Raw genomic sequence first — 25,121 nt, forward strand, 5'->3', positions numbered from 1 at the left:
CAGTCAGTCTTTTATTTTCTTTTCTTTTAATCTAGCTGCTTATAGATGCCAACCAACCTCTTTTTCATCTTGCCCTAGGCTCAATTATGTCATTGTTATTATGACAGGGAAATCACCTGTCATCAAGTGTGGCTATCACTCTGGGTCGCCATTCCACTCCCTTGCCTAAATATCACAGATAAGAGAGGTGGTGTCCTGTCTGCACTTTCTGGAAAGTGTAAATGGAGTGCTAAACTCAGGACAAATCAACAGGAAGTGCTGAAAGACAGCCTCTGGCCTTCTGAGGGCCATAAAGCATACCTCCCACAGAATAGGTACCTTTGGGGGAGGAGGGCATGGAGACAATGGAAAATTGGATGATTCGACCTCTTCATCCTTGAGAGACTCAGCTCAATCTTTCTAAGTAGCCCAATTATTACATTTTTGGTAGCAAATATTTACTGAGCACAAATGGTGCAGAAGATGACTATACCTCCATCAACAATGCTCCTGTCCTCTGGGAGCTGACATTCTAATGAAAGAGCCACCACATAATATATACTTTCAAATGGTGACAGATTAAGTTGTTGTTTTTTTTAAATCTGTCAAGAAATCAAGGCATTTTTTATTTTTTTAAGGCTCCCTATATATGTTCAGTCACTAATATGGGAACTTTAATCAGTTACTCATACCAATCAATTTCATCTAAATATAATTTTGTTAGATATAGAATTTCACAAGTTACCTTTGGAAAATAGGGTAATTTATCTTCTAAGTTTAATCATTTGAAAACAGCCAAAATGTATTATCCATCTGTTTCCACTCAGATTACCTGTGTTATCAACTACAATTACAAATTACAAGAAACCAAAGGCAATAAGAATGTGAGGATGCAAATGGAAACAGGATGACCTCTAAAAGATAACTGAAATTTTATCCTAACATTTGCCTACCTGTGCTAATTAGGAAAAAAAGGGATGATACATTAGCTAAACCACAACTAACCTCACTTCCATCTAAATCAATAGTTCTAACCTCTCCCACAGCATTAACCCTTGGGCAGTCTTACCATGAAAGAACTGGCCAAACTAAGCTACAGGAGAAAAAAAAGACAAAAATCATAGCTCACCAGTTTTGAATTTTGGGGGTCAAGATAAAGGAAGGATCTCTGAGAATTCAAGAGAAGCTGTAGACATTACTAGGAAGTAGACATACAGGGGTGCCTGGATGGCTCAGTCGGTTAGGCTTCCAACTTCGGCTCAGGCCATGATCTCATGGCTCGTGAGTTCAAGCCCTGCATCGGGCTCTGTGCTGACAGCTCAGAGCCTGGATCCTGTTTCTGATTTTGTGTGTGTGTGTGTGTGTGTGTGTGTGTGTGTCTCTCTGTCTGCCCGTCCCTGGCTCTCTCTCTCAAAAATAATCATTTAAAAAAAAAAACAACTTAAAAAAACAGTAGATGTACATAGTTTAGCCTACAATTTCAAGGAAACTATGACTGCACTACAGCCCATTCAAGTCCCAGATATTAACCCCCTGACACAAATAAATACTGAATTCAGAAATAAAGTCTAAGATTATCAGCAGTTTAAAGGGTTGAAGAAATTAGTATGCACTGAGTCACTTTCCGTATGTTATCGAATTTAATTTCCACTCCTACAACCTTGGGAAGCAGGTATTATCACGTTTTACAAAGAGGGAAAGCCAGATTCTGAGAGGTAAAAAACAAGTACAAGGTTAAGCAACTTGCTCTCATACCCAGGCTTTTACCCCTAAGTCCACAATCATAAAGCAACTGGATGAGAACTCAACAAGTCTGGTTCATATTCCCAAACATCTTCCAAGATGGGCAGTTCCTGATTCTTAGTGCTTCAATCATGTGGTCAATTTATCTACATTTAACCTCCTTGCCAAGAGGAATTAGTACAGATTTAGTTCCACAACACCTTTTCTTGGTAGGAAATAATCGTCACTAAAGACAAAACATAACTAATAATTTTTGCTGATTTTAAAACGTATTTTCATTTCTTAAGCAGCCCAACATGAGCTGTTTGTTAGACAAACAAAGCCCACTGCATGAGTGCTGAATATCCTCATGCTTGAATTTTGCAACTGTTTCAGAAAATCCATAAAATCACAAATGAATCAAGAAGTGACCGAATTAAAAACTTCAGTCTCTAAGCCAAACAGCCAGGCCGAATTTCAGCCATCCTGGCCCCTTCAGCATCCTCTGAATGGTGAGAGCAACTTTTAAAAAACAGCACCTCTAATAATCATTAGTAATTTGGTAGGTCAGAAACACACACAACCAAATCTCTGAGCCCTTTTTGCCTCAAGAAGGTAGTTAAGAGGTCTTAGATCCTCATGGTAAATAAAACCTGTTGATGAATATGTCCCAGCAGAAAATAATAAATATGGCAATAACTGCATTCTAGCCACTAAATGTGGTTGGGTCTCAGTCTAGACCAAGTTGCCCAGTGAAACACTAATACCCTTACTCATCCTCTATTGGGGAATTACCAATAATTACTAGCATGCTGTTTTCACACAGATTTAGAAACCCCTTATGGGAAATGTATCCACACCCAAAGAATAAAAACTAAGAACAGGAGTGGGTCAGGTCCTCTAATGCTCTACTCCAACTGCTTCATATGAGAGTTGCCACCTAGTGATTTTAATTTTTTAAGCCCAGGCGGACTGCCAACTCAACACTAAAACCGGACTAACAACTGATTTTTCCTATTGCAACATCGCCAGCAAGTCCTGTGCTTTCCCTCTCTTTCCTTTGCTCTCAAACAGCGATTCTCATTTTCAAGATCAACTAATTTGCTCTATAATCTGTTCCAATTGGAAGCTCTCACAGAGCTGCCACTGGTATTACTCTTCTTCTCAGCGCCAAGAGGCCAACAAGAGGCCAGTTCAAAAAACCAAAACAGCAAACGTGAAAAAAAGAGAGGCTCTAAAAACAAGAAGTAAATATGGAGACAGAGTAACAATGGGCCAACTCTGGACTTTAAAACATTCAGCTCGCCAAGGTTCTACCTATTCTTGGGCCATGGACAATAACTATGCCAAAGTAAACGGCTATATATAAGCAATGAAATTGCATTAGGGAATATAAACTCAGGATTTTGGACACCAAACCTCATGTAAGGCCTTGTCCTTACCACCACTGAAAGAGCAACTTAAACTAACCTAAAGTTCACTGGCCTCCAGAAGTCCTTTCTGACTGCAGTGTGTCCAAGCCTGGCACAGGCATTAGATAGCAAAGTTGACTATTCAAAGAAAAATAAAATCTAGGAGGATTTTAGGAGGAAAAAAGAAAAAAAAAAAAAAAAGTCTGACAGTTTCTAGATACCTGACCTTTCATTTCATTTGGAGACACACCTTTAGCTACAAATATTTCCCTAAATATCCTTCTCTAAGGATCAGTTTTATTAAAAACTGGCCAATAATTAGACACTGGTTTCACTAACTATGGACGCTAAAGGCTTGTTTCACGATACGGAATTCTGGCCTTTTTCGCACCCTGATCTTGGCAAGTCACACACACAGTCTGGCCAACTGCTCCTCAGTTGTGGTGATCCTTCTGTAGCATCCTAAACTTTGCAGCTTGAACCTCACAGAAATAAGGCCGCACAGATAAACTGTTATCTTTTCTAAAGTTTGGAATCAATTTTGATTGCCAGCAGAAAATTCCTGGTGGCAAGATTTCCTTCCCAGAGCCGCCTAAAGCATTCGTGGAAATGCTTTCCAAGCTAGTAATTCCCGTCTCCACTTGTGTTTTTCAGTAAGAGAGACCAGAAGGGATTTGGGTTCAACTCACTGCTAGTCCCCAAAGCTTATCACTGAGCAACGCAGCTCAGGCTGCACCACACCAGGCCTCCACCAATGGGTTCGAGGACGCTCCCCATTACAGGAAGACCCGGAAACAAGACTTTCCAATCGTTCTGCTCTCCCCCTTCTTCCTCCTCAAGCAGCAGCATCCTCGCGCGTGGGTAAGGAGTGAGTAAGGTAGGGTCAAGTTCCCCACCCTAACGAAGCGGGCAAGCAAACTTCCTCGGGGCTTGCACAAACTCCAACGGGGGGCTGGACTCACCTTCGCGACAGAGCCCCATGACTTCGCGGTTTTTCCCAAACTCCTTGAAACTTTCGTCCAATTCCGTCCCTAGGAGATACACACACACAGGAGGAGGGGAGAGGCAGATCAGTGGCCGGGAGTGTGACGCACGCTCACGCACGCAAGGAGTAGTTGCGGGCACCTCTGCGTACCCCAACAGAGCGATAGCATCTCTGACCCCCGAGGGGGCGGGTCACAGGGTGGGGGCGGGGAGGCGAGGAGGGTCAGAGGATGGGGGACGGAGGGACCTGGGGAAAAGGAGGGCGTGGACACTCACCGTCCTTCCCAGGAAGTTTGGAAGCCTCGACCCACAGATTCCACGACTGTCCCAGCATCGCTTCTGGACTGGGCAGGGGCCTGCGCTCCCCGACGGTCGCCATTGCGGCGGCGGCCGATGTGGAGGCGGCGCCCGGGCCGCCGTCCTCCGGCCGGAGGCGCCGCGGCGGCGGCGGCGGCGGCGGCTGCTGCCGCTGGGGCTGCGGAGGCTGCTGCTGCTGCTGCGGCTGCTGCTGCTGCTGCCGGGCGGCCGCCGCCGCTGCTCCGCCCGCTGCCGCCGCCACTCGGCGCGGCTCCCCCCTGACGTCATCCACGGCCCGCTCCGACATTCTTTCCGCTCCTACAATGTAACAAAAAAGGGGGAAAAGAGTCGCGCGGGGGCCGCTTTTAAGGAGGCGCCGGGGAGTTCCGGCGGCGTGCGCGGCCCGCAGGCCGGGTGGGGCTCGCTGACAGCGCCCCCCGGCCGCCCAGCCCTCCCAACCCGCCTCCTCCCGTGCCACCCCCCGCCCCGGGCGCAAAGTCCGCGGCCCGGGCTCGCTTTCGCTTTCGACTCCCGCGGCCCCTCGGGGGAGGGGACGAGCCGCCGGCGGCCCGCCACCGCGGCGCAGGGTCCCCTGGTTGCCTCTGCCGCCGAGACCCGCACGGAGGCCGGCGCCCGGAGCCGCCCCCGGCCCAGCCACGGCTGCCGACGGCGGGGAGGCCCGAAGACGCACCCCCGGCCCTCCAGCTGCCCACCCTGAGGCCGCTCGCATCCCCGGGCCGGGCCCGGCGGCCCCGCTCCTTCCTTCCGTCCGCGCGTCCGTCCGAGCCGCGGCGCCCGGCCGGCTCCCTTAAGCAGAGGCGCCTCCCGCCGCCTCCTCCCCCACGCCGGTCCCTCCCTCTCAGCTCGCTCCGGCGAAGTTTGCACGTCAAGCCCCCGGAGTGGAGCCAGGGCGAAGTCGGAAACGCAGCCACCTATGGAGGAGCAGGCTGGCCGGCCCCGGGGCACCATCGAATGTGGTCGCCGTCGGGCCCTCCCGCCCGAGGTTTCGGACCAGGGGCCCAGAGGCTGGTGCAGGGAGCACTTCGCTTTCCGCTCGCGGGCGGCCACGCAGCTGTCAAAAGCATGAATGGCAAGCCGCCGCCTAAGGTGTAGGAAACCACCGGCCGGCAAGGAAATGCGGCCCAGGTGCCGTCCCAGGTGTCAGCCCGAAGCCCCGGTGTTCGCCGGATGCCCACCACTAGAGGTCACAGCGTGCGCCCTGCGAACTTGAACTTCTCGTCTAGCAAAGAGAGATCATGAAACCAGTTTAAGATGGAGAGACAGGCGGCGGTGATTCTGTGTACAGGTTTTGGAGACACTACCCGAAATTTCTCTATTTCCCCTTCCATTGCTCCTAGAAGTGATTCGTTCGCCCCGAAAATTTTTTTTAAAAAATCTTGCCATTTTAAAATCGGGTTCATTTTCAGATGGAGTTGTTAGTCCCTCCCTCTTTATGGTTGTCTTTGCTTCGGCAGGGGCGGGACCCAGGGCTTAGGAGAATATACAGCACTTCTAGAAAATGTGTTTAGAAGAGTTTTGTCAGATTTTTGTATACTAAATTAAGCACTAGCCCACAAAATTTAGCACCCCTCCTCAACAGACACACACAAACACGCGCGCGCCCTGCAAAGCTTTTGCTTAAGTGATAGGTAAAGATAGCAAAATAAAAGACTACTTAATAACCAAAGCGTGTGAAGTACTTGAAACAGTAGCAGACCACACCAACCACTCTCAGTAAGTGCTCTGTTATTTCAAACTGACGTGAGAATCTGAAGCCTGTGACAGAAACAAGGATTTTGATCATCATGTTTCACGTGGCAATAATAGCACTCTTGTGGCACGTTCGTCACAGTTGTTTGCTTACAGGTGCTTTCTCTAGGTGGGGAGGAAGAGGGTTTCATGTTTTTTATCTGGAACATCTGGCATGATAGAGGTGGCCAACTTCTCTGCTAAAGAAACAAAGTCCAACAAAAATGTTTAAATAAGAGTAAAAATTAATAAGGAAATATTATTGCAATCTAAACTTAACGCAGGGCTCTTATAAGAAAGGGCTTAAGTTGAAAATTTACAAGCGTTAAAAATACACACACACACGATTTTTTTATTTTAAAAAGATTTAGAAATAACTCTGTAAAATTTTCCTGGATTGCATGCTAACATAAGTTCCAAAAAAGTGAAATGATGCATGCTTCCTGTCTTTATCTAAGAAGTAGTAGAAACAAAATAACCCCAAAAATGGTGGAAATTATTGGAAGGATAAAAAAAAAAATCATTTCTAAGGCTTTAACTTCCTTTTCTCACTGATACTCAGTGAGAAAAATGTGGGGGCAAAACATTTAATCGTTTGGTACTAATAGGGTTCCTAACTCTTAATATAGGCCCTCAGGAACACTTGAGTGGCTGAGTCAGTTAAGCATCAGACTCTTGATTTCTGCTCATGTCATGATCTCAGGTTTCCTGAGATCAAGCCCCACATGGGGCTCTGTGATGACAGTGTGGAGCCTGCTTGGTATTCTCTCTCTTCCCTCTTCCTCTGCCCCTCCCCACCCTCAAAATAAATAAATAAACACTAAAAAAAATAGGCCCTCAATATTGGAAGCCCCAGCATACTTTGAATTTTTAATTCATCCCAAATTACTGAGAAATCTGTAAAATTATATTAAAATATCCACCTTCTCAGTTTTCCTAGATTAAAGTACTCAGTTTATTAACAACTTTGAATTTTATAGTTCTACATTTAAGAGGGGCACCTGGTTGGCTCAGTAGTTAAGCATCCAACTTCAGCTCAGGTCATGATCTCACTGTTCATGGGTTCCAGCCCCATGTCAGGCTCTGACAGCTTGGAGCCCGGAACCTGCCTCAGAGTCTATGTTTATTTCTTTCTCTTCCCCTCCCCTCCTTGCGCGCTCTTTCTCAAAAATAAATAAACATTAAAAAAAATTTTGAGAGAAATGAAAATTTGTGAATTTGAATGTCATTTGGAGCTGCCATTTTTTAAAAAAGCTTAGAACAACCCAGCTATATAGATAGCAAAGGGAGCTTGCCAGTTGAATACAGCCCTTCTCGTCTCTGAGTACAGTGTGAGAATGAAAATAAGGGGAAGAATGGCAAACTTGAAGCACAGACCCACTTCCTCAAGACACTGCTTGATTTCCCTCTTTTTACATGTGAAAATCCTTCAAGATTCACTAATATAACCTCTGGCCAATGGGCTCAATGTGGCACTTTATAATACTTCGCTTCTGTCCTTACTGTTGCTCAACACATCTTTCTTTTTTCTTTACAGTTTTCGTTTAATAAAGAAAATACAACAGAATATAAAGTGAAATGTAATACGTATCCTCTCAGCATTATGAACTTTATTAAGAGAAGTTGTTACTAATAGCAACTCTCAGTTGTTGAGCTCCTACTAGGTGCCAAGATTGCCAGAGGTACTGTTCACGTTGTCTCAACTAACATGCAAAACCGTGTAAGGGGGAAGGTGTATTACTTCAACTTACAAATAAGGACCATCGGGCGCCTGGGTGGCTCAGTCGGTTGAGCATCCAACTTCAGCTCAGGTCATGATCTCACGGCTCATGATTTCAGGCCCCACATCGGGTTCAGTGCTGACAGCTCAGAGCCTGGAGCCTGCTTCGGATTCTGTGTGTGTCTCTCTCTGTGCCCCTCCCCCACTCATGCTCTGTCTCTGTCTCTCTCTAAAATAAACATTAAAAAAAATTTTAAAACAAAAACAAAACAAAAAAAAACAAATAACTACCATTAAGGAGGGCTCTGGACCTAGGTGCTAGGAATTCTTTCTGGGTCCATGGTCTTGCTCTTCCACTTAAAAGTTGTGTAACCAGAGCAAATTACCTAACCTGTCTGCACCTCAGTTTCCTAATAGGTAAAATGGAGATAAAGGTAGGTTTCTTCTGAGGAATATGTGAAAAGATCCACGGAAAGTTGGTACAAAGCTTAACACAAAGTGAACAGAATACATAAGCATCTTATATCAAACTAAGCAATCCAGATCAATTCTTATCTGTGAAATGTATTTAACTTTGAAGCTGAAGGATAACAGGCAACTCCATGACATCTCCCCACCAATCATCTTCTGCTGAAGCCAATGCATTTACCACACTCTCTTCACCCATAAGAAAGTCCTAAACCCTTCCAGATTAGGCAGTTTCTGATATCCATAGTTGGTTTGGGTTTCCCACAGTTCAAATGAGTCACCAACAAAAGTCAAAACTGTTAGCTGAGAAAGTCCAGTGTTCTGATACACAAATTGGGGCAATATTTCCAAAGTATTCCTTATACAAAGGGCACAGTCTGTAAACAAGAGTACAGCAGAAACTCAAATACTTATTTTACCTACCAGGCCATAATAAAAAACCCTAAGGACTTCTTACCTAAGTACCTGTCCTCTATACCCCCCCAAATATAAAGAGAAAATTGCTAATACAATTTATATTCATTTAATGTAATTATTTTAATATAGTAGTGTGCCTTGTATGCTATCAGTGTTCCTGCCAGCATACTGATTATGTCTCACAGCTATGAGGATCTTCAATATCTATCTGCATAGATAAATGCTAGGTTTTATAAGGTTTGACTAATGAGGACTCAATTGATCAAACATTTCCTTATTGCCTAACACATTGTACCTGGTAGGCACAAGGTAAACACAACATAGCGATTTTGCTGACGACATGAGAAGAATAAGAAGTACTGGAAATAATTTAATTCATCAAAATGCTCTTATGCAAAAGGCTGTCACCACCAATTAGACTGTATGTGGCTTAAGAACTAGGCCGTCAGAGGCGAAATGCTGCCAAATTCTGAACATTTCATCTCTTCCAGGGATGCATTTAAAATATGGCCTGACTTCACCATCCAAATTTAGGGACGTTCCCAGTAGGTGCCAAGGGTAACAAGGTCTCTCTTTACAAAAAGTATTCTTCGCACAGCAGATCCACTTGTAAAATGCTTTGTTCAAAGGCCAAAGGCATCACTAAGTGGCAAAAATAAAAGTTGATCTTTTCCACTCTTTAAATCTGGTTTAATGTAAAATGGCTGAAACTGTCCAAAACCTCTAAGATGCAAGAGCCCACACAACCTCCTTTTTATTTGGAAAAAATCCCCACTGGTCCCACTACAACATCTTAATAAACTTGAAAACCAGGAACCACGGTATATTTATCTGTGCAAATTACAGGGCTGGTAACAGAGATTCTCCATTATCAACCCCAAAGGACTGCAGTCATTTGAGAAACAAGAAACTCAGATCCCCTGAATTAGGAGTATTTTGGTTTTGGTTTATTTCTCTTAAAATTGGCTGAGCCTTAATTCATATCCTCTCTCCCTCTTCTGACCACACCTCTCTCTCTCCCTCTTTCTTCTCCAGAGCCAGGGCTCTCTTCTGCATGTGAGGTTGGCAGGCAAGAACCCTTTAACTGTGCTCCCTCTAGTGAAATCCTTAAAGCCTGTCATGAATACCTCTATTCCAGCAGGGGGAGAACAGTGGAAGGAGGAAATTGAATTCAGCTCAGTGGCTGGCATTCCTGACAATCAAGTGCAAAATCAGAAATAATAAGGATGGTTGCAAAGGTGGAAATTTAAAGATGAGGGCAATTATCTTTTTAAAGACTTAACCCGTACACGTATTCATTCTACAAGCTGTGTCATTTGCCAAGACGCACAAAATTTTGAATACTGAGTTTGTTTTCTTAATCACATGTGTGTAGCTGCGGATGAATTCTCCCAAAGAAACATTCACCACTAATACGAGACTGTTTGAAGGAAGACAAAGATTTAAAAATACAAAGTAATAAGTTTTAACTTTAAATTGAATACAGATCAAGTGTTTCTAGGGATTTAATACTGGCCTGCAAATTTAAACTACTAACAAACTTGATTTAAAATCTTCACTTAAAGCCTTTAAGTAGCTTTAAAAAAAAAAAAAGAAAAGAAAAGAAAAACAAGAATAGAGGGGGAAAAAGTTATGGGAAAAAAATGGAAAAAGTCAGACCAGCGTTTAGCTATAAAGAGAGGCTGACTATATAAAGTTCTGGTGCACTGCCTCAGATGCAATAAAATGCAAAGATTAAACACACTGTTAAAAATAATTTCCTATGTCTTCTTTGTACTTTTGCAGTGTTCAGTGTTTCACTGAAGTGACTGTAAGTGTTACCACCAGTTAAGAACAGGAGTTCTAGAGCTGACCTGCCCAGGCTGAATCCCCGTTCTACCACGTACTAGCTACGTAACTCTGGGGAGTTACATATTTAACCTCTCTGTACCAGTTTCATCATCTATAAAATTAGTAAAACAGGAGTCATCTGCTTCATGAGGAGTAGCAGGAGAGCTCATAGTACAAAAGCACCGTTAGCCATTTTTATGCTGTCACATGGAAAGCCCCAATTTTAACCTACCCATGCTATACTATCACACCAGTCTTGCAGAATGAAGAATGGCTTTAGTTTTATGTCAGTTCTTGCTCTAACAGTTTTAGGGGCTCCCCACTGACCACTGAATTCAGTGAAAACTTCTCTCCTAGCACTCAGGGTCCTCTAGAGTTGGTCCCACGCCACCATGCCCACAGAGTTCCCTCCAGCAGGTACTCTACACTTCAGCCAAAATGACCAAGTGATAGCTTCAAACACGCTCCCCACTCCAGACCGCAGCCCCCAAGCTTTGTTCATAAAGGTCACTCTATTTATAATACTTTCCCTCCCTTGGCTTAAATCCTACTGTTTAGCCAAGTCCTTCCTCAAATCCCTTTTCTTTAACAAAAGCTTTCCTGATCCCTCACACTAAGCCCATGAGAACTCATCCCCACCTCTAAATCACAGGACTTCATGGACTGGGGTTAAGAGTATGGGTTCTGAAAGCAAGGTAGCAATGAGATATATGCTTACTTTTCCCAGGGATCGACTGTCTGCATTCCCAACCTAAGCGTGTCATTGGGAACTTGGAATCTACCTACCATAAGATGTGTGGTGGCCAGGTCCCAAAGCTAGTCAGCAAAATGCCTTAAGGCTACACTCCAGGACCAACAGTGCAGGTGTGTTAGTACAAGAGGGAAGGAACAACACAACTTTCTTCCCCCTTCCCCCAGCAAAGTTCCAGTTCTGAGCAAAGTCCTAGACCTCACCAACATGACCCCCTTGCTTTTCCCCATTGTTGTGTACACCCTGATCCTATAGCCATCGGGGTTTGTACTGCTTCTTTCCCAAAGGACAGACTATTCCACAAGGGCTTTTATCCCCCATCCACCTCCAAAATAAAACGTTCCTCTCCTTGGTAGAGATAAATGGCATGCAGACTTAACTATTTTCCACTAAACATGTGAGTGAATGAATGAATGTAGTTTTCTGTCTTCAAATCCTACCCCAAACACATATTTTCTCATATAAAAGGGGAGACCTTAACCCAAATGACCCTCTAGATGTGACAGTCCCTAAACCTTTCTTCCTAGAAACTCACAATTACTACATCCCATGGACATTCTGATTTTAAATGCTACAATCTAGGACAGAAGGCAAAGTTTCTGACATTTTAACCTACTTAACCTAGTTTAGCCTCCATTTTGATCAATGTAAAACCTGCAGGACCCAGAGACTTTGATCACAGCTTCCTCCCCACCACACTGGTCCAAGTGAAGGAACTTCAGGAGCAGGAAAAAATCGAACTGAAACAAAATTGCTACTGGTGAGAAATCTACCCTCCCTACTCTCCAGAGCTCTCTGCCTCTCTCCACTTCAGAAAACAGGTGTTTTGCACAAAGCATTAGCATTTTTCCGAATGGTTTCTGGGGGGAGAGTGGCAGCAGAGAGCAGCAATCCTAAATCAGCGGTTAATAAGCTGGAGTCTAGAATCTGACTTACCAAGTATTTCTTAAAAACAGAGCCAAAGAGATAAGCTGGACTTCACCAAAACCATTAAACCTTTGTGCTTCAAAGGACACTCTCAAAAAGTAAAAAGACTCCACAGGGAGAAAAAATTTGCAAATCACATATTTGATAACGAACTTGTATTTAGAATGTATAAAGAAATCTTACAACTCAAAAAAAAAAAAAAAAAAAGGAGGCAAATCATCCAATTTTCAAAATTGGCAAAGGATCTCAACAGACATTTGTCCAAAGAAGACAACACAAATAACCAAGAAGCAAATGAAAAGATATTCAGCATTTGTCATTAGAGAAATACTAGAAAATCCACAGTGAGATACCAATTCCCAACCAAAAGAATGTCTATTATCAAAGCAAAACAGAAAAAAACAATCTTGGCAAAGATGTGAGAGAAAAATGGAATTCTTGTACATTGCTGGTGGGAATGCAAAATGGTACAACCCCTGTGGAAAACAATTTGGCAGTCCCTCAAAAGGTTAAACACAGATTTACAATAAGATCCTCTAATTCCATTTCTAGATGTATATATTCAAAAGAATTGAAAACGGGGACTCAGATATTTGTACACCAATGTTCATAATGGCATTACTTACAATAAATAGCCAAAAGGTGGGAGCAACCCAAAGGCCTATCAACTGATCAATGTATACACACAATGGAGCATTATTCAGCAATTAAAAGGAGTAAAGTTCTGGTACATGCTACAACACAGAGGATCCTCAAACACAAGCCAAGTAAAAGAAGCCAGACACAAAAGGCCACGTACTGTATGACTTCATGTATGTAAAATATCCAGAATAGGAAAATGTACAGAGACAGAGAACAGACGGGTGGCTTTCAGGGCCTGAGGGGAGGGGAAAACGAGGAGTTACTGTTTAAGAGAAACAGGACCGTCCTTTGGGAGTGATGAGAATGTTTAGACCTACAAAGAGGTGATGGTGGGAGACAACCATCAGGGGGAGGTAAAACTTGTCCCAGAGCCCATTTCTGCCACTGCCTAACTCTGGGCCTGAACAGGACACATTTTGTCTCTCCCTCAGTTAGCTTCTCTGTAAAAGGAGGACCACAAGGGTATGTACCCCTCATCTATACAGTATCCCAACAGTATTCTAACTTACAAGGTTGTTACCAGGAGTCAATTATGTAATATGTTCAGAACAGCACTTGTCACATAGTCAGTACTCATTAAGTGTTAGCTATTCTTATATTTTATGATACCTCATCCTCTTTGTAATAGAGGTCTTTGCTTTTCTTCTTTTTTAAAATAAGTTTACTTATTTATTTTCAAAAAGAGTGATAGAGAGTGCATGCACATGAGCAAGCAGGGGAAGGGCAGAGAAAGAGGGAGAGAAAGAATCCCAAATAGGCTCTATGCTGTCAGTGCAGAGCCTGACACGGGGGCTCGATCTCACAAACCTGTAAGATCATGACCTGAGCCAAAATCAGGATGCTTAAGTGACTGAGCCACCCAGGTGCCCCACTTTTGCTTCTCACATTTTGTTGTTTGTTTTTTTTTACAAATGAAAGTACAGCATATAATGTAGCAGCCCAAAAGAAACAAGTGGAAAGGCAGCCAAAGTATAAATTTTTTAAAAGCAACATGCAAAATACTACAGACTATGTGCCTATTTTTGTGAAACCGTAATAATCATAATGACAAATCTATGCATAGAAAACAGTTGAGGTAACTCTGGACTTAGGGAGAACAGGAAGTGAAAGAATGTAATTAAAGGGACTTCTTATTAACATACAATTTGTATAATGTTTCCATTTTTCCAGCTTTATTGGAATATAATTGACATATAACATTATGTAAGTTTAAGATATGCAAGTATTTTGGGGCATCTGGGTGAGTCAGTTAAGTGTCTGACTTTGGCTCAGGTCATGATCTCTCAGTTATGGGCTCGACCCCCTCATCAGGCTCTGTGCTGACAGCTCAGAGCCTGGAGCCTGCTTCAGATTCTATGTCTCCCTCTCTCTCTGCTCCTCCCCTGCTCACACTCTGTCCCTCTGTCAAAATAAACAAACATCAAAAAAAAAAAAAAGTCTACCCTGATCACCTTTATTTAACACTGCAGCTCCAGCCCTCATCAGCACACCTGATTCTCATTATCCTAAGCTGCTTTTCCCAACCATCACCATCTAGTACAATATATTTACTTACTATATTGTATCTATTATCTATTTATTTCCATTAAAAAAAGTGCTACAGTGGCAGAGATTTTTGTCCCTCTGATCCCCAATGCCCAGAGAGTACAGCATGACACAAGAGGGTACTCAAGAAACATTTGTTGAATAGGTATTGGGCCTATAATCAGCTGACACTAAAAAGGGGCTGCCCTTTTACACTGGCCATGAATTTGACAGTTTCTCACAGTTCTCCTGGCGCATTTCATGCTTCTACCTGTCTGGATGTGACTTCGTCACACTTCTTCCGGCAGACTTGAGTTTGTTATACTTCTTCCTTCCCTGCCCTTTGTCATTGACTTCCTGGTATCATATTAGTCTTTTCATCTGAACACTATTCAAAAAAGAGGAAGTCATACTTGTAGTCTGTGAAAACCACCTCCTATTCTCTTTTCCTCCTCAGGAACAATCCCTCTACTCAGAGTGGACGCTCAATGAAAATCACAGGCTAAACAGCTCCTTTGGCATTTTGGTCAAATGTGTTTTCTCTCTACCTCCCCCTGAACCCCCACATCCCACCACTGCCAGGTGCTCACTACCATCTAGGAAAACCCTGCTCCTCTCTTCTCTGGCACTTTTCAGACATTCCTCAATGAACGCCATCCTTTGTGAGGAGTCTGCCTTTTCAGCTTCAGGTCAGAAAATTTTAAAGGCCCATTTTGAAGGCAGAGACTTCAGAAAAGCCCAGTCACTTATTCTAAACGCACAGCTACATCCTAGGGCGCCTGCGTGGCTCAGATGGCTAAGCCTCCGACTCTTGACTTTGGCTTGGGCCATGATCCCACGGTTCCTGGGATCGAGCCCCACATCAGGCTCTGCACCTAATGTGAGGCCTGCTTGGGATTGTTCCTTCCCCCTCTGTCTCTCTCAAAAGAAACATTAAAAAAAAAAAAAAAAAAAGCTACATCCTTCCTGAAGTTCCTGTTTCTGTTTGTTTTGTTCAAAATGTTATCTTTGAAGGTGAATGTTCGTGTTGTTTACAGTGTTTCCTTCCATCTTGGCTATAGTTGCCTAAACTTCACTGAAGCATTCCATTTGTCTGTTGCCTAAATATACAAGCTGATCAATTTCAGAAGTTGAAACTCTGGTCTTCCCTGTTGACATTGTGTTCAATTTTATCCCTAAATGACTCATCTTAAACTGCATCTTAAGCCCCCTCAGTCCTTTCAGGAGTACACAGGAAGATGGATTTTCTTGTTTTGTTTTAATAAAAATTCCTCCCTAGGATGCCTGGGGGGCATGTTTGACTCTACTTTGGCCCAGCTCATGATCTGTGGGTTTGTGAGTTCAAGCCCCATGTCAGGCTCTGTGCTGACCACGTGGATCCTGCCTGGGATTCTCTCTCCCTCTCTCTCTGCCTCTCTCTCACTCAGGCATGTGCTGTCTCTCTCTCTAGCTCTCTCTCTCAAAATAAACAAATAAACTTAAAAAAACATTTCCTCCAGGAACTTTTCTTCTTTTTCACATTATGTGAAACTTACCTCCTTCTTCCCCAAATAGTAAATGCACAATGGCAAATATATAGTGAGAAACTCAATTAATAGTGGCTGCTTTTTTTGTACTGACCTGGGCAAAGGCACTGGGCCCAGAAAGTGTGCCTGAAGAACTCCTGTCTATTTTACACTTTGCTTAGGATCTTCCCTGCTCTGAGCAGCTGGCTCTATATTGCTTGTGGAGAAAAGAAAAGAGAAGCTAGGTAAAGTGGAACTGGACAGAAACATAAGAGCATGTCTTTGGACAAATTCCTAGCAAAAAGTAGACATGTATGGGGGACAGGGAATGCTCCTATCTCCAAAGTTCTCCTATAAGTTGCGGATGGTTATTTAGCACTTTTTCTTTTGACAAACACATACCTAATAATATTGTACTCTTAAATTCACAGTCATGTCATATTAGTATGATCATATTCAAGGTTATACTGGAGATCTTACACAGGTACCCTGAACTTTAAAAACCATCATCCTTTGGTAAAACTCAAACTCTATTATAATCAGAAGCACTGCATTCATTCAGCTGAGCTATGTTGAGACAGCTAATTACCTTTTCCTTGGCGGGCAGGCCAAAATTTCTGATTGATTTACCAGTGGATCTTCATCTGCTATGATTGTGGAAGTTCTTTCTTCTTAATTCTGTTCAGATCTACAAAAAGAGAAAGGGGGAAAAGGATGAAACAAAGAATAAAGCTAATCAGAAATCTACAATCTCATTAGTTGCCAGATGTTCCAAAATTATTATATGTGCTTTGAAATGTCAAAGTGTTAAAATTCGAGCACTTTACCAATTTTACAACAAATGCAATTCAGGTTGTTGTTTTGTTTTTGTTTCTGTTTTTGTTTTGTTTTTTTGGTTTTTTTTTTTTACAGTGAATTTAATTGGCTATATTTATAACAAACTAAGAATAAATGACTATTCAATGTGTACACAGAGTTAGTCTCCTGAGGCTTAAAATCATTGTGAGTAATTTGCCACTAATGACTTTTCACTTAATTTTTGAAATGGTTATTCAGAAAGCCTACCCTTATGAAACCTGTCAGTATCAGAAATTTAAAACACACACACACACACACACACACACACACACACACCCCGAATGAGATTATTATTTAGAGAGCTCACTCCATCCTTTATCACTCAGCAATTTATATAAACAATTCATAATAGTACAAACAGAAAACAAAAACTCAATTAAGCCATCTTTCTAAAAAGCACAAAGGAATTATGTACTCCATCATCTACATATTTTCATACATATGTGTATATATAAATTTCAAGTAGAATGTGGCTACTATTAAAATTAATTTGTAGAGTAGCACTGAGTTAAGGAGTCAAGGGATTGAAGGTTAATAATCTAGAATTAGAAATTAAGCTGGTTTTCAAGTTTGACATGCAGCAGAAGAGAAACAACAGCAAATACAGGTAATGACACAGCTTTGGAACAGATGCTGTCAAGGTATAAAGCACAAGGCAGGCTACTTTCATATGAAAAATTCACTATTAACACACATCTCTTCCTATAATTCTCACAAGCCACATACCAAAGTTGGGTGGCAAGAAGGTTGCTTTGCTTAATTTTTATTTATTTTCATATAATCTAGGAGAGTAAGCTAAAAATTTCTATGGTCTGAGACACTAATAAAGCATCTTTGAAAAGTCAGCGGCTGAAATTCTATGCCATGTTTTGAACATTTATTCATAATTATCTTTATTGGCTTTTAAGTTATTCCTGGATCATATCCTTTCCCTCTTCCTTTTAAAAACAGTTTGTTTCATTCACCCACAAAATGTTACCCAGTAATGTAATCATTCAGTAACCATTCCTACAATCTTTATAAGCCAGATGTTCCCTTCCCTGGATTCCTAATTCCTTCCTAGTCTCCTATCTTTTAAATTTTTTCTCTGATTTCCATTTTAGTGTTCTTTTTCTGCCTTATTTCCAATAAAAGCCAACATTCATTTCTTTGCATCCTAAACACTTTACAGCTATGCAAAATCACTCAAAAGAAGCTACAAATTACCAGGATGGAGACAGCCAATAAAGATGTTTTGTTAGAAGTAACCACTCAGGTGGTTACTGATTGCTTCAGAGCTGACCAGGTGGAGGTTGAACAGCACTGGCCTCAGGTTAAACTCTGTGCTTGACAGGATGTTGTTAGGTCAACTATTTTCCCATTTTCCCTCAGGAAATCTAGCCAGATCGCCAAAGTACCCAAGCAAGTCACCAGATTTGGGGTACTCTACGAAATCGCCCCCAAGATAGTTTCTACCTTTAAAAAAATTCACCACTTATTGGCCTGCATACCTTAAAAATGCTTTAAGGGAGACCCTAAGAGATAAAAAGGTAGTGGCAGCTACTAAAAATAAGCATTTAAAAATAGTAACTTCTCTCCGGATAGGGGGAAGAAAACTATCCTTTTGTTTGTATATGTCCTCCTTTTTTATCTTCACGAGACCACTGTGCTCAAAAGAGCTGTTGTTATGATCTCCATTTTACTAGTAAGGAAACAGACGGAGAGAGGTCATAATTTGCTCAAGATTACCCAGCAAATAAATGGTTTGGACTTGGAACTAGAATGGAGGCCTTTGGTATTCTTTTAGTTCCCTTGCCAGTACACCAATCTGCCTAAACAGCAACTTAATTTTGTTTCGCAAAGACAAAGAGAAATTGTTTAAAAGGTAGACTGGAAAGCATTTGCTAAGAATAGAAAAATAGAACTTGACAGCTTTCATTCATTCACCACCTGCTATGTAACATTCAATGAATAGAATTTTTAACAAGACTTTTTCTTTTTATTTTTTTAAAGTTTATTTATTTTGAGGGGGGGAGGGGCAGAGAGAGAAGGAGAGAGAGAATCCCAAGCAGACTCTGCACTGTCAGTGCAAAACTTGATGTGGGGCTCAGACACATGAACCATTAGATCATGACCCGAGCCGAAGTCGGGCGCTTAACAGACAGAGCTACCCAGGTGCTCCAGATGTTTCTTTTAAATGACAGCCAATTAAAGATGGGAGAAAAGGAAATAAAAAAGACATAACTTGAATTCCTCTAAACTCCTGAGAAGCATAAATTTATTTACTCTTTTTTGGGGGAGGGGGAGGGCAGGTACAAGACTATAGCAGATGCCTTTCTTCTAGAGGAGCTGCCTAGCCTATGGTGACCCTTTTTTCTAAGTACTTCTCAAGCCCATGCCAGTCATATTTGTATTATGCTACTCCAAACTCCTCTGTTTTGGCCAAAGTTGGACACAAGACCCAAAGTGAGACATTCTATTTGTCCTCCTTGGAACTAGAGTTTAGAATGAGGAGGGTCTACTCAGGTCTAGGCTGCAAGCCACTCCCATGTACTCTCAGTCTATAGGAAAAAGCCTGTCAGCAAAGAGAAGAATGGAAGGGCTGCTCAGAGCAAATCTGAGCCAGGAGCCCACGAAGTTCCAGAGCAAAGAAAGGGAAAAAGCTGCTCTGCGGGGAGGTGGGTGGAAGGGGTTCTAGGACTTTCCTGTCCCAGGTATGGTCCACCAGAGGCCCAAAGCATTTCCTTCCCTAAGTGTTTAAGAATCCCCTGGACCTACAGAGTAAATGGCTCCCCTGGTCTGAGCCTGAAAGTTCAAGTGATTCTTGATTAAGTGCAAAAAAATAATCTTGTTCAAGACAGTAGAAAGTTTTGGTGTTGTTTTTTTTTTTTAATTTTTTTATTATTGGGGCCCTGGGTGGCTCAGACGTTTAAGCGTCCGACTTTGGCTCATGTCATGATCTCACAGTTCGTGAGTTCAAGCCCCACGTCGGGCTCTATGCTGACAGCTCAGAGCCTAGAGCCTGCTTCAGATTCTGTGTCTCCTTCTCCGCCCCTCCCTCTCTCTCTCTCTCAAAAATAAAGATCAAAATTTTTTTTTTATTATTTATGATAAATTTTATTTTCATTGATATTCCATTTGACATAATTTCAAATTAGGTCTGTGTTCTAAGATGAGCCAAAGAACAGAAACTCTAAAGCTCAGAAGAGATTTTTTTCACACTGTTCTGATTGGGCATGGGGTTTTGGGGTCCCCAAAGTTGATACCTAACATTTTACCCCTTGAGGCTTTACCTACAGTCACAGAGAGAAGAGAGAACATCAACACACAAGAATCAAACTGTAATAAGGAGCTCTTGGGTTACAAACCACTGTCTCTTTAAGGCTATAATGATAGTGAATGATTTCTTCTTCTGGAAAGTTCAATATCATTTTTTTTTTTTTTAAGTAAAATGTCAGAATATGTGAAAATGCTGCATTTGTTTCTCTTAATACATTAAAAAATAATGGAAGTTTTTAAAATCTTCATGAGTCCATGCTCGGACATGACCACTACTGATGGGGTCTATTCAACACACAAGTTTGACGACCATCAGGAAACTGGCACCCGCGATTAGGCCCGCAGGCAGAAATTTCCCAGAGTGGTAGAATCTCATCCATCCCCATAATGCCAGCTAAGGTTCCAGATGTAGCTAGGAAAACCCAATGTTCCTCGGATCCTGAGACAGCTGATAAGCACCCAGGCCTATTACACTTCCAAAAACAAGCCCAGCAGCCTGTGACTGGAGGTTACCTGCTTTTTGCAAAGCCAATGATCCCGCCAGAAGCAACCAGTGCAGCATAGCCAAAGCCAATCCAGTGTAAAGGCACTAGGGGGCCAGAGTCCTTCTGCATTGTTCTCTTTCCCTCCGACCAGATAGAAGAGTACACCAGGCCTGCACTTCCTTCCCCTAAGACTGCACCCATGGCGCACAAGCTGTGAGGTGTGGAGTCCAGGCCCGCCGGAAACCAAAAGTTTTGTTTTTTAACGGGCAGATACCACCAGCATTTGTTGTACAAGAAGATTCTGCGGAATGCCCAAGGGTTTAGAAAAATCCTCTCATTACCTTTATTTTTTTTAAGTTTATTTATTTAGAGAGAGAGAGAGAGAGAGAGAGCGCACATGCACATGAACAGGGGAGGGGCAGAGAAAGTGGGGGAGAGAGAGTATCCCAAGCAGGCACCATGCTGTCAGTGCAGAGCCTGATACGGGGCTTGGAACTCCTGAACCACGAGATCATGGCCTGAGCCAAAACCAAGAGTGGGACACTTAACTCACTGAGCCACCCAAGTGCCCCTCATTACCTTTAAACAGAGATCAGCCCACACTGTTACATGAACAATATCAACCTTTACAGGGAAAATGACTTATTTTCCAGAACATTTTTATGTACTTTTAAGACTCTGAGAGCCTCACTGTAATTTAAGGCATAATCTAGATCACTTATTATACCGCCAAGTCTGTCAAAATTAGACAAAAATGCACTAACCATGATAGAGGAAAGAAAAACACGCTAAACTCAGTTGGCCCCGTACTGAAGCAGAACAGCATAAACTTCTTTTTATGTCTTAAACCTGCTTAAATGTAGGAGCTTGAATAGCTACTCACCCTAGGTGCCCTCTTCAAGGGCATGAAAGGGAAGTGAAGAGGGTAGAGAGGGCCCTACAAGGGCGGCAATGCAAGTTCTGACTCGATTCTCTAAGTTAGAGCTAAGGGGAGGCCAGCTCCGGTCTCTCCATTCTGCCCACAGAAAGACTGACAACGAACAGAGGTTTGCTCCATTTATTTACTCAGTAAAAACGTACTGAGCATGTGCTCCACGCCAGGTACCATGCCTGGCACTGGAGTTGACCATGTGTTCAGCTGAAAGGCCTAACCCTTGGGCTACATATTTTTCTTTCTGCTCTTTGACCCTCGCTACAGAGTCCACAGGCCTAAAACAGTTCACCTTATTGTCTGTTTCTTTGGCGATCTTAGGGGGAAAGAGGAATTTGCTGCTAATACTTAAAAGGTGGGAAGGTTTACATAAAATTCCGTATTCCCTTTTCTTTTGGAAAGTTAATAAATGTGGCCCCTGGGGCCAGCTCTCCTGCGTGGGGATAAGTGGCTGATGCTGTCACAGGCTGCCCCTTGTCACTGGGCACGTTCTTTTCAAAGTTCCCTCCTAGCTGTATCACTTGTTTCCCTTATACACCTGTCTCTTGTGTGTGACCCTGAGCTCATGCTGTTATCCTAAGGCTCTTCTAAGATCTCCCATATGAAACACCACAGACTAAATATTTTAAAAACAGATGACATGTCACCTGTAATTCTCCAGAAATATGGATTAATGTGGTTTACTCATTCTCTTCCTTGCTTTCACCCTGACAGGCTTTCACCCTGGCAAAACAAATTTAAGAATGAAACTCTATACTCCCCACAGCCTGACTTTCAGTGGTGCTATTGGGTATCCACCCCTTCAAAGGTCAGCTGGAGTTTTCCACCTACTGAGCTTCAGGGTCTGCCCCAGGTCACTCCATTCAACACCAAATGAGAATAGGAAAACATAACTGCTAAAAAGGGAGCTGAGAGAGCGCCTGAGTGGCTCAGTCAATTGAGTGTCCGACTTCGTCTCCGGTCATGATCTCATGATTCGTGAGTTCGAGCCCCGCACTGGGCTCGCAGGCTGTCAGCCTGTCAGCACAGAGCTTGTTTCAAGGTCCTCTGTCCCCCTCTCTCTGTCCCTGCCCTACTTTCACTCTCCAAAAAATAAATATTAAAAAATAAAAAGGAAGCTGAAATCACTTACTAGTAAGGACTCCCAACACCTCTGGCATCGGTTTCGTGGGTACATTTTAGTCTCTGCAGTCAGTCACTAGGGCTTTCTCGATTCTCTGTGAATCTGCACATGGAATCTCAGCACTTCTAAAACAGTCTCCATTTTCTGACAGTGCCTGGCACTAGAAGGTTTCCATCCACATTCAGCCCCTCCCTTCTCACGAAAGGTTTCCATATAACTATCCCTCACTTCCCTTGCCATTTCAGGTCGCATGGCTCTCCCATCTCAAGCCCCAACTTCCCCAGGCTTCGCTGAGGTTAACTGGGCTTACTCTCTTTTTAGCTGAGGGGTAAGCCATTTTCCATCAATTGGAACTATGGTACACTATTTCACCATGAGCCTAAAGGAGAAACAAAAATATAATACAGTTGTCAATAATTCTCCACTTTGCGCAAAATACTTGCTCAAGTCAGTAGATCTGTACGTCAATTACAAAAACACATGACAATAACAGTTGTAGCTGACAATTACTAAACACTTACTATGTGCCCATTTTCAACACACAGTAAATCCTTTACATGCATTCTCTCACGTAATCCTCCCCGTTCTATGATGTAGGAACTTTCACTGCACTCCTTTAGCAGAGAAAAAACGGAGACTTGTGAGATGAGGCCCTAAAGGGGTAACAGTGAGGCAGCTGCATACCAAAGTGGAGCTTAAAACCATTCCTTCTACTGCCACCCAGCACAGCAATCCCTACCTCTGTTCCTGCCACCGGAAACTTCTTCCTACCTTCCAAGCAACTCATATCCAGCCTTCAAAACAAACCCCGATAAACCTCTTCAGGTCATCACACCTAAGTCCCTCAATGGGCTTCTTAGAGGCAGGGTCTGCAACATTTCACCCTTGTATCCCCAGGGCCTGATATTTTAAATGTTAATAAATGCCTGCTGAACAGAATTGAATTCAGTGGAACCACAGGCTCTGACAGCTACCCAACCACTCAAGATAATGTGGGCCTGGGGTGGGATGCTCCTGCCTTGCTAAGAACTTGCAATTACGCCTGAACAATATGTAGCTGTTCTGGCATCCACCCTCACTCTTCCAGGCCAAATCCACCTATAGAGGAAAAAAGGGAAGGAGGGATGAGAAGTCAAGGCCACAACTCCTACTGTCCTCTTGATAGAGGAATAAAAATTCTGTGGTGTTGACAGGCAGGAGGGGGAGCCTCAGAGGGACAGAAAGGGTTTCTCCCCCAATATTCTGCCAGGGGGACATTAACCTCCTATCACTGGAGTAGGGTTATCAAATTCTAAAATCCACATAAATATACTTAGTCAAATCATTCTTTGCTACTCTAGCACTGTCCTTTAGGAAAGATGTCAAATAAATGAACAGCTAGCCAGTATTTAACACTGGAGGCATACTTATTAACACTACCAATAATAGTAACAACTTTTACCGAGTGTTTATTCTGGGCCAGCCCCTGTGCTAAATACTTTACGTGTACTACCCTTTGTAATCTTCACCACAGCACTATGAAGAACATTTATAAATGAGGAAATGAAGGTCTAAAATAGTTAAATGGCTTGCCTGAGGTTACTACCAACTGGCTCACAGTCAAAGCAGTGGCTAGTGTGCTAAATATTAATTTTTATTAATAATGCTTGCAGGATTTTTTAATTCCCCTACCCTTCCTCTTTATTTTTTTTAAGTTTATTTATTTCTTTTGAGAGGGAGAGAGTACATGTGTGTGCACATGAGCAGAGTAGGGGCAGAGAGAGAGGGAGGGAAAGGGAGAGAGAGAGAGAGAGAGAGAGAAAATCCCAAGCAGGATCCTTGCTATCAGAGCAGAGCCCAACTCAGGGGCTTGACCTCACGACCCATGAAATCATGACCTGAGCCAAAATCAAGGGTTCATGCTTACTTAACTGACTGAGCCACCCAGGTGCCCTCTACCCTTCCTTTTTAAATTTGTTTTTTTTTAATGTTTATTTATTTTTGAGACAGAGAGAGACACAGCATGAGCAGGGAAGGGGCAGAGAGAGAGGGAGACACAGAATGTGAAGCAGGTTCCAGGCTCTGAGCTGTCAGCACAGAACCCGACACGGGGCTTGAACTCACGAACTGTGAGATCATGACCTGAGCCGAAGTCGGACGCTTAACTGACTGAGCCACCCAGGCGTCCCATACCCTTCCTTTTTAAGTACCACCTCAAATAAAGGCCGGCTGGGCAATCTACTACAACTTTTACTTTCTTCTTTCTACCTACTTTAAGTCCCTCCTCTTCTATTAAGCCCTTCTAAGTATTATTTGTGATAAGGATGGCCAATGCTAATCTATATCTACATTCTCATCTTCCTGAACACACAATTAGGCTAAATTTCCCAATATTCATTGCAGTAAGGTGTAGCTATGTGAGTCCTAAAACATGAAGACAAACATTGGGTTCCACTTCTAGAATTAACCCACATAAACTTTGTTTTGGGGCACCTGGGTGGCTAAGTTGATTAACTGTCCAACTTCGGCTCAGGCTACGATCTCATGGTTTGGGAGTTTG

At 42.8% G+C, this 25,121-nt stretch overlaps 1 protein-coding gene and 1 pseudogene across 14 annotated transcripts in view; both read right to left on the reverse strand.

Moving 5' to 3' along the window:
• ATXN7 (ataxin 7) overlaps window positions 1-25,121 on the reverse strand; it is a 141,502-nt gene that overhangs the window by 89,302 nt on the left and 27,079 nt on the right. For 4 of the 14 annotated variants that reach the window (XM_053219128.1, XM_053219116.1, XM_053219118.1 and 1 more), the window contains 4 exons: window positions 16,517-16,615; window positions 5,108-6,343; window positions 4,374-4,712; window positions 4,076-4,144 (listed from right to left, as the gene is read on the reverse strand). In XM_053219128.1, coding sequence (XP_053075103.1) covers window positions 4,076-4,144; window positions 4,374-4,712; window positions 5,108-5,363 — 664 coding nt within the window. In that variant the 5' untranslated portion in view covers window positions 5,364-6,343; window positions 16,517-16,615. The other 10 variants (XM_053219126.1, XM_053219119.1, XM_053219121.1 and 7 more) reach the window with 10 other exon arrangements.
• On the reverse strand, window positions 19,855-21,403 carry LOC128314887 (transmembrane protein 14C-like; annotated as a pseudogene).

The sequence above is a fragment of the Acinonyx jubatus genome, chromosome A2, assembly GCF_027475565.1.
Source record: "Acinonyx jubatus isolate Ajub_Pintada_27869175 chromosome A2, VMU_Ajub_asm_v1.0, whole genome shotgun sequence".
NCBI lineage: Eukaryota > Metazoa > Chordata > Mammalia > Carnivora > Felidae > Acinonyx > Acinonyx jubatus.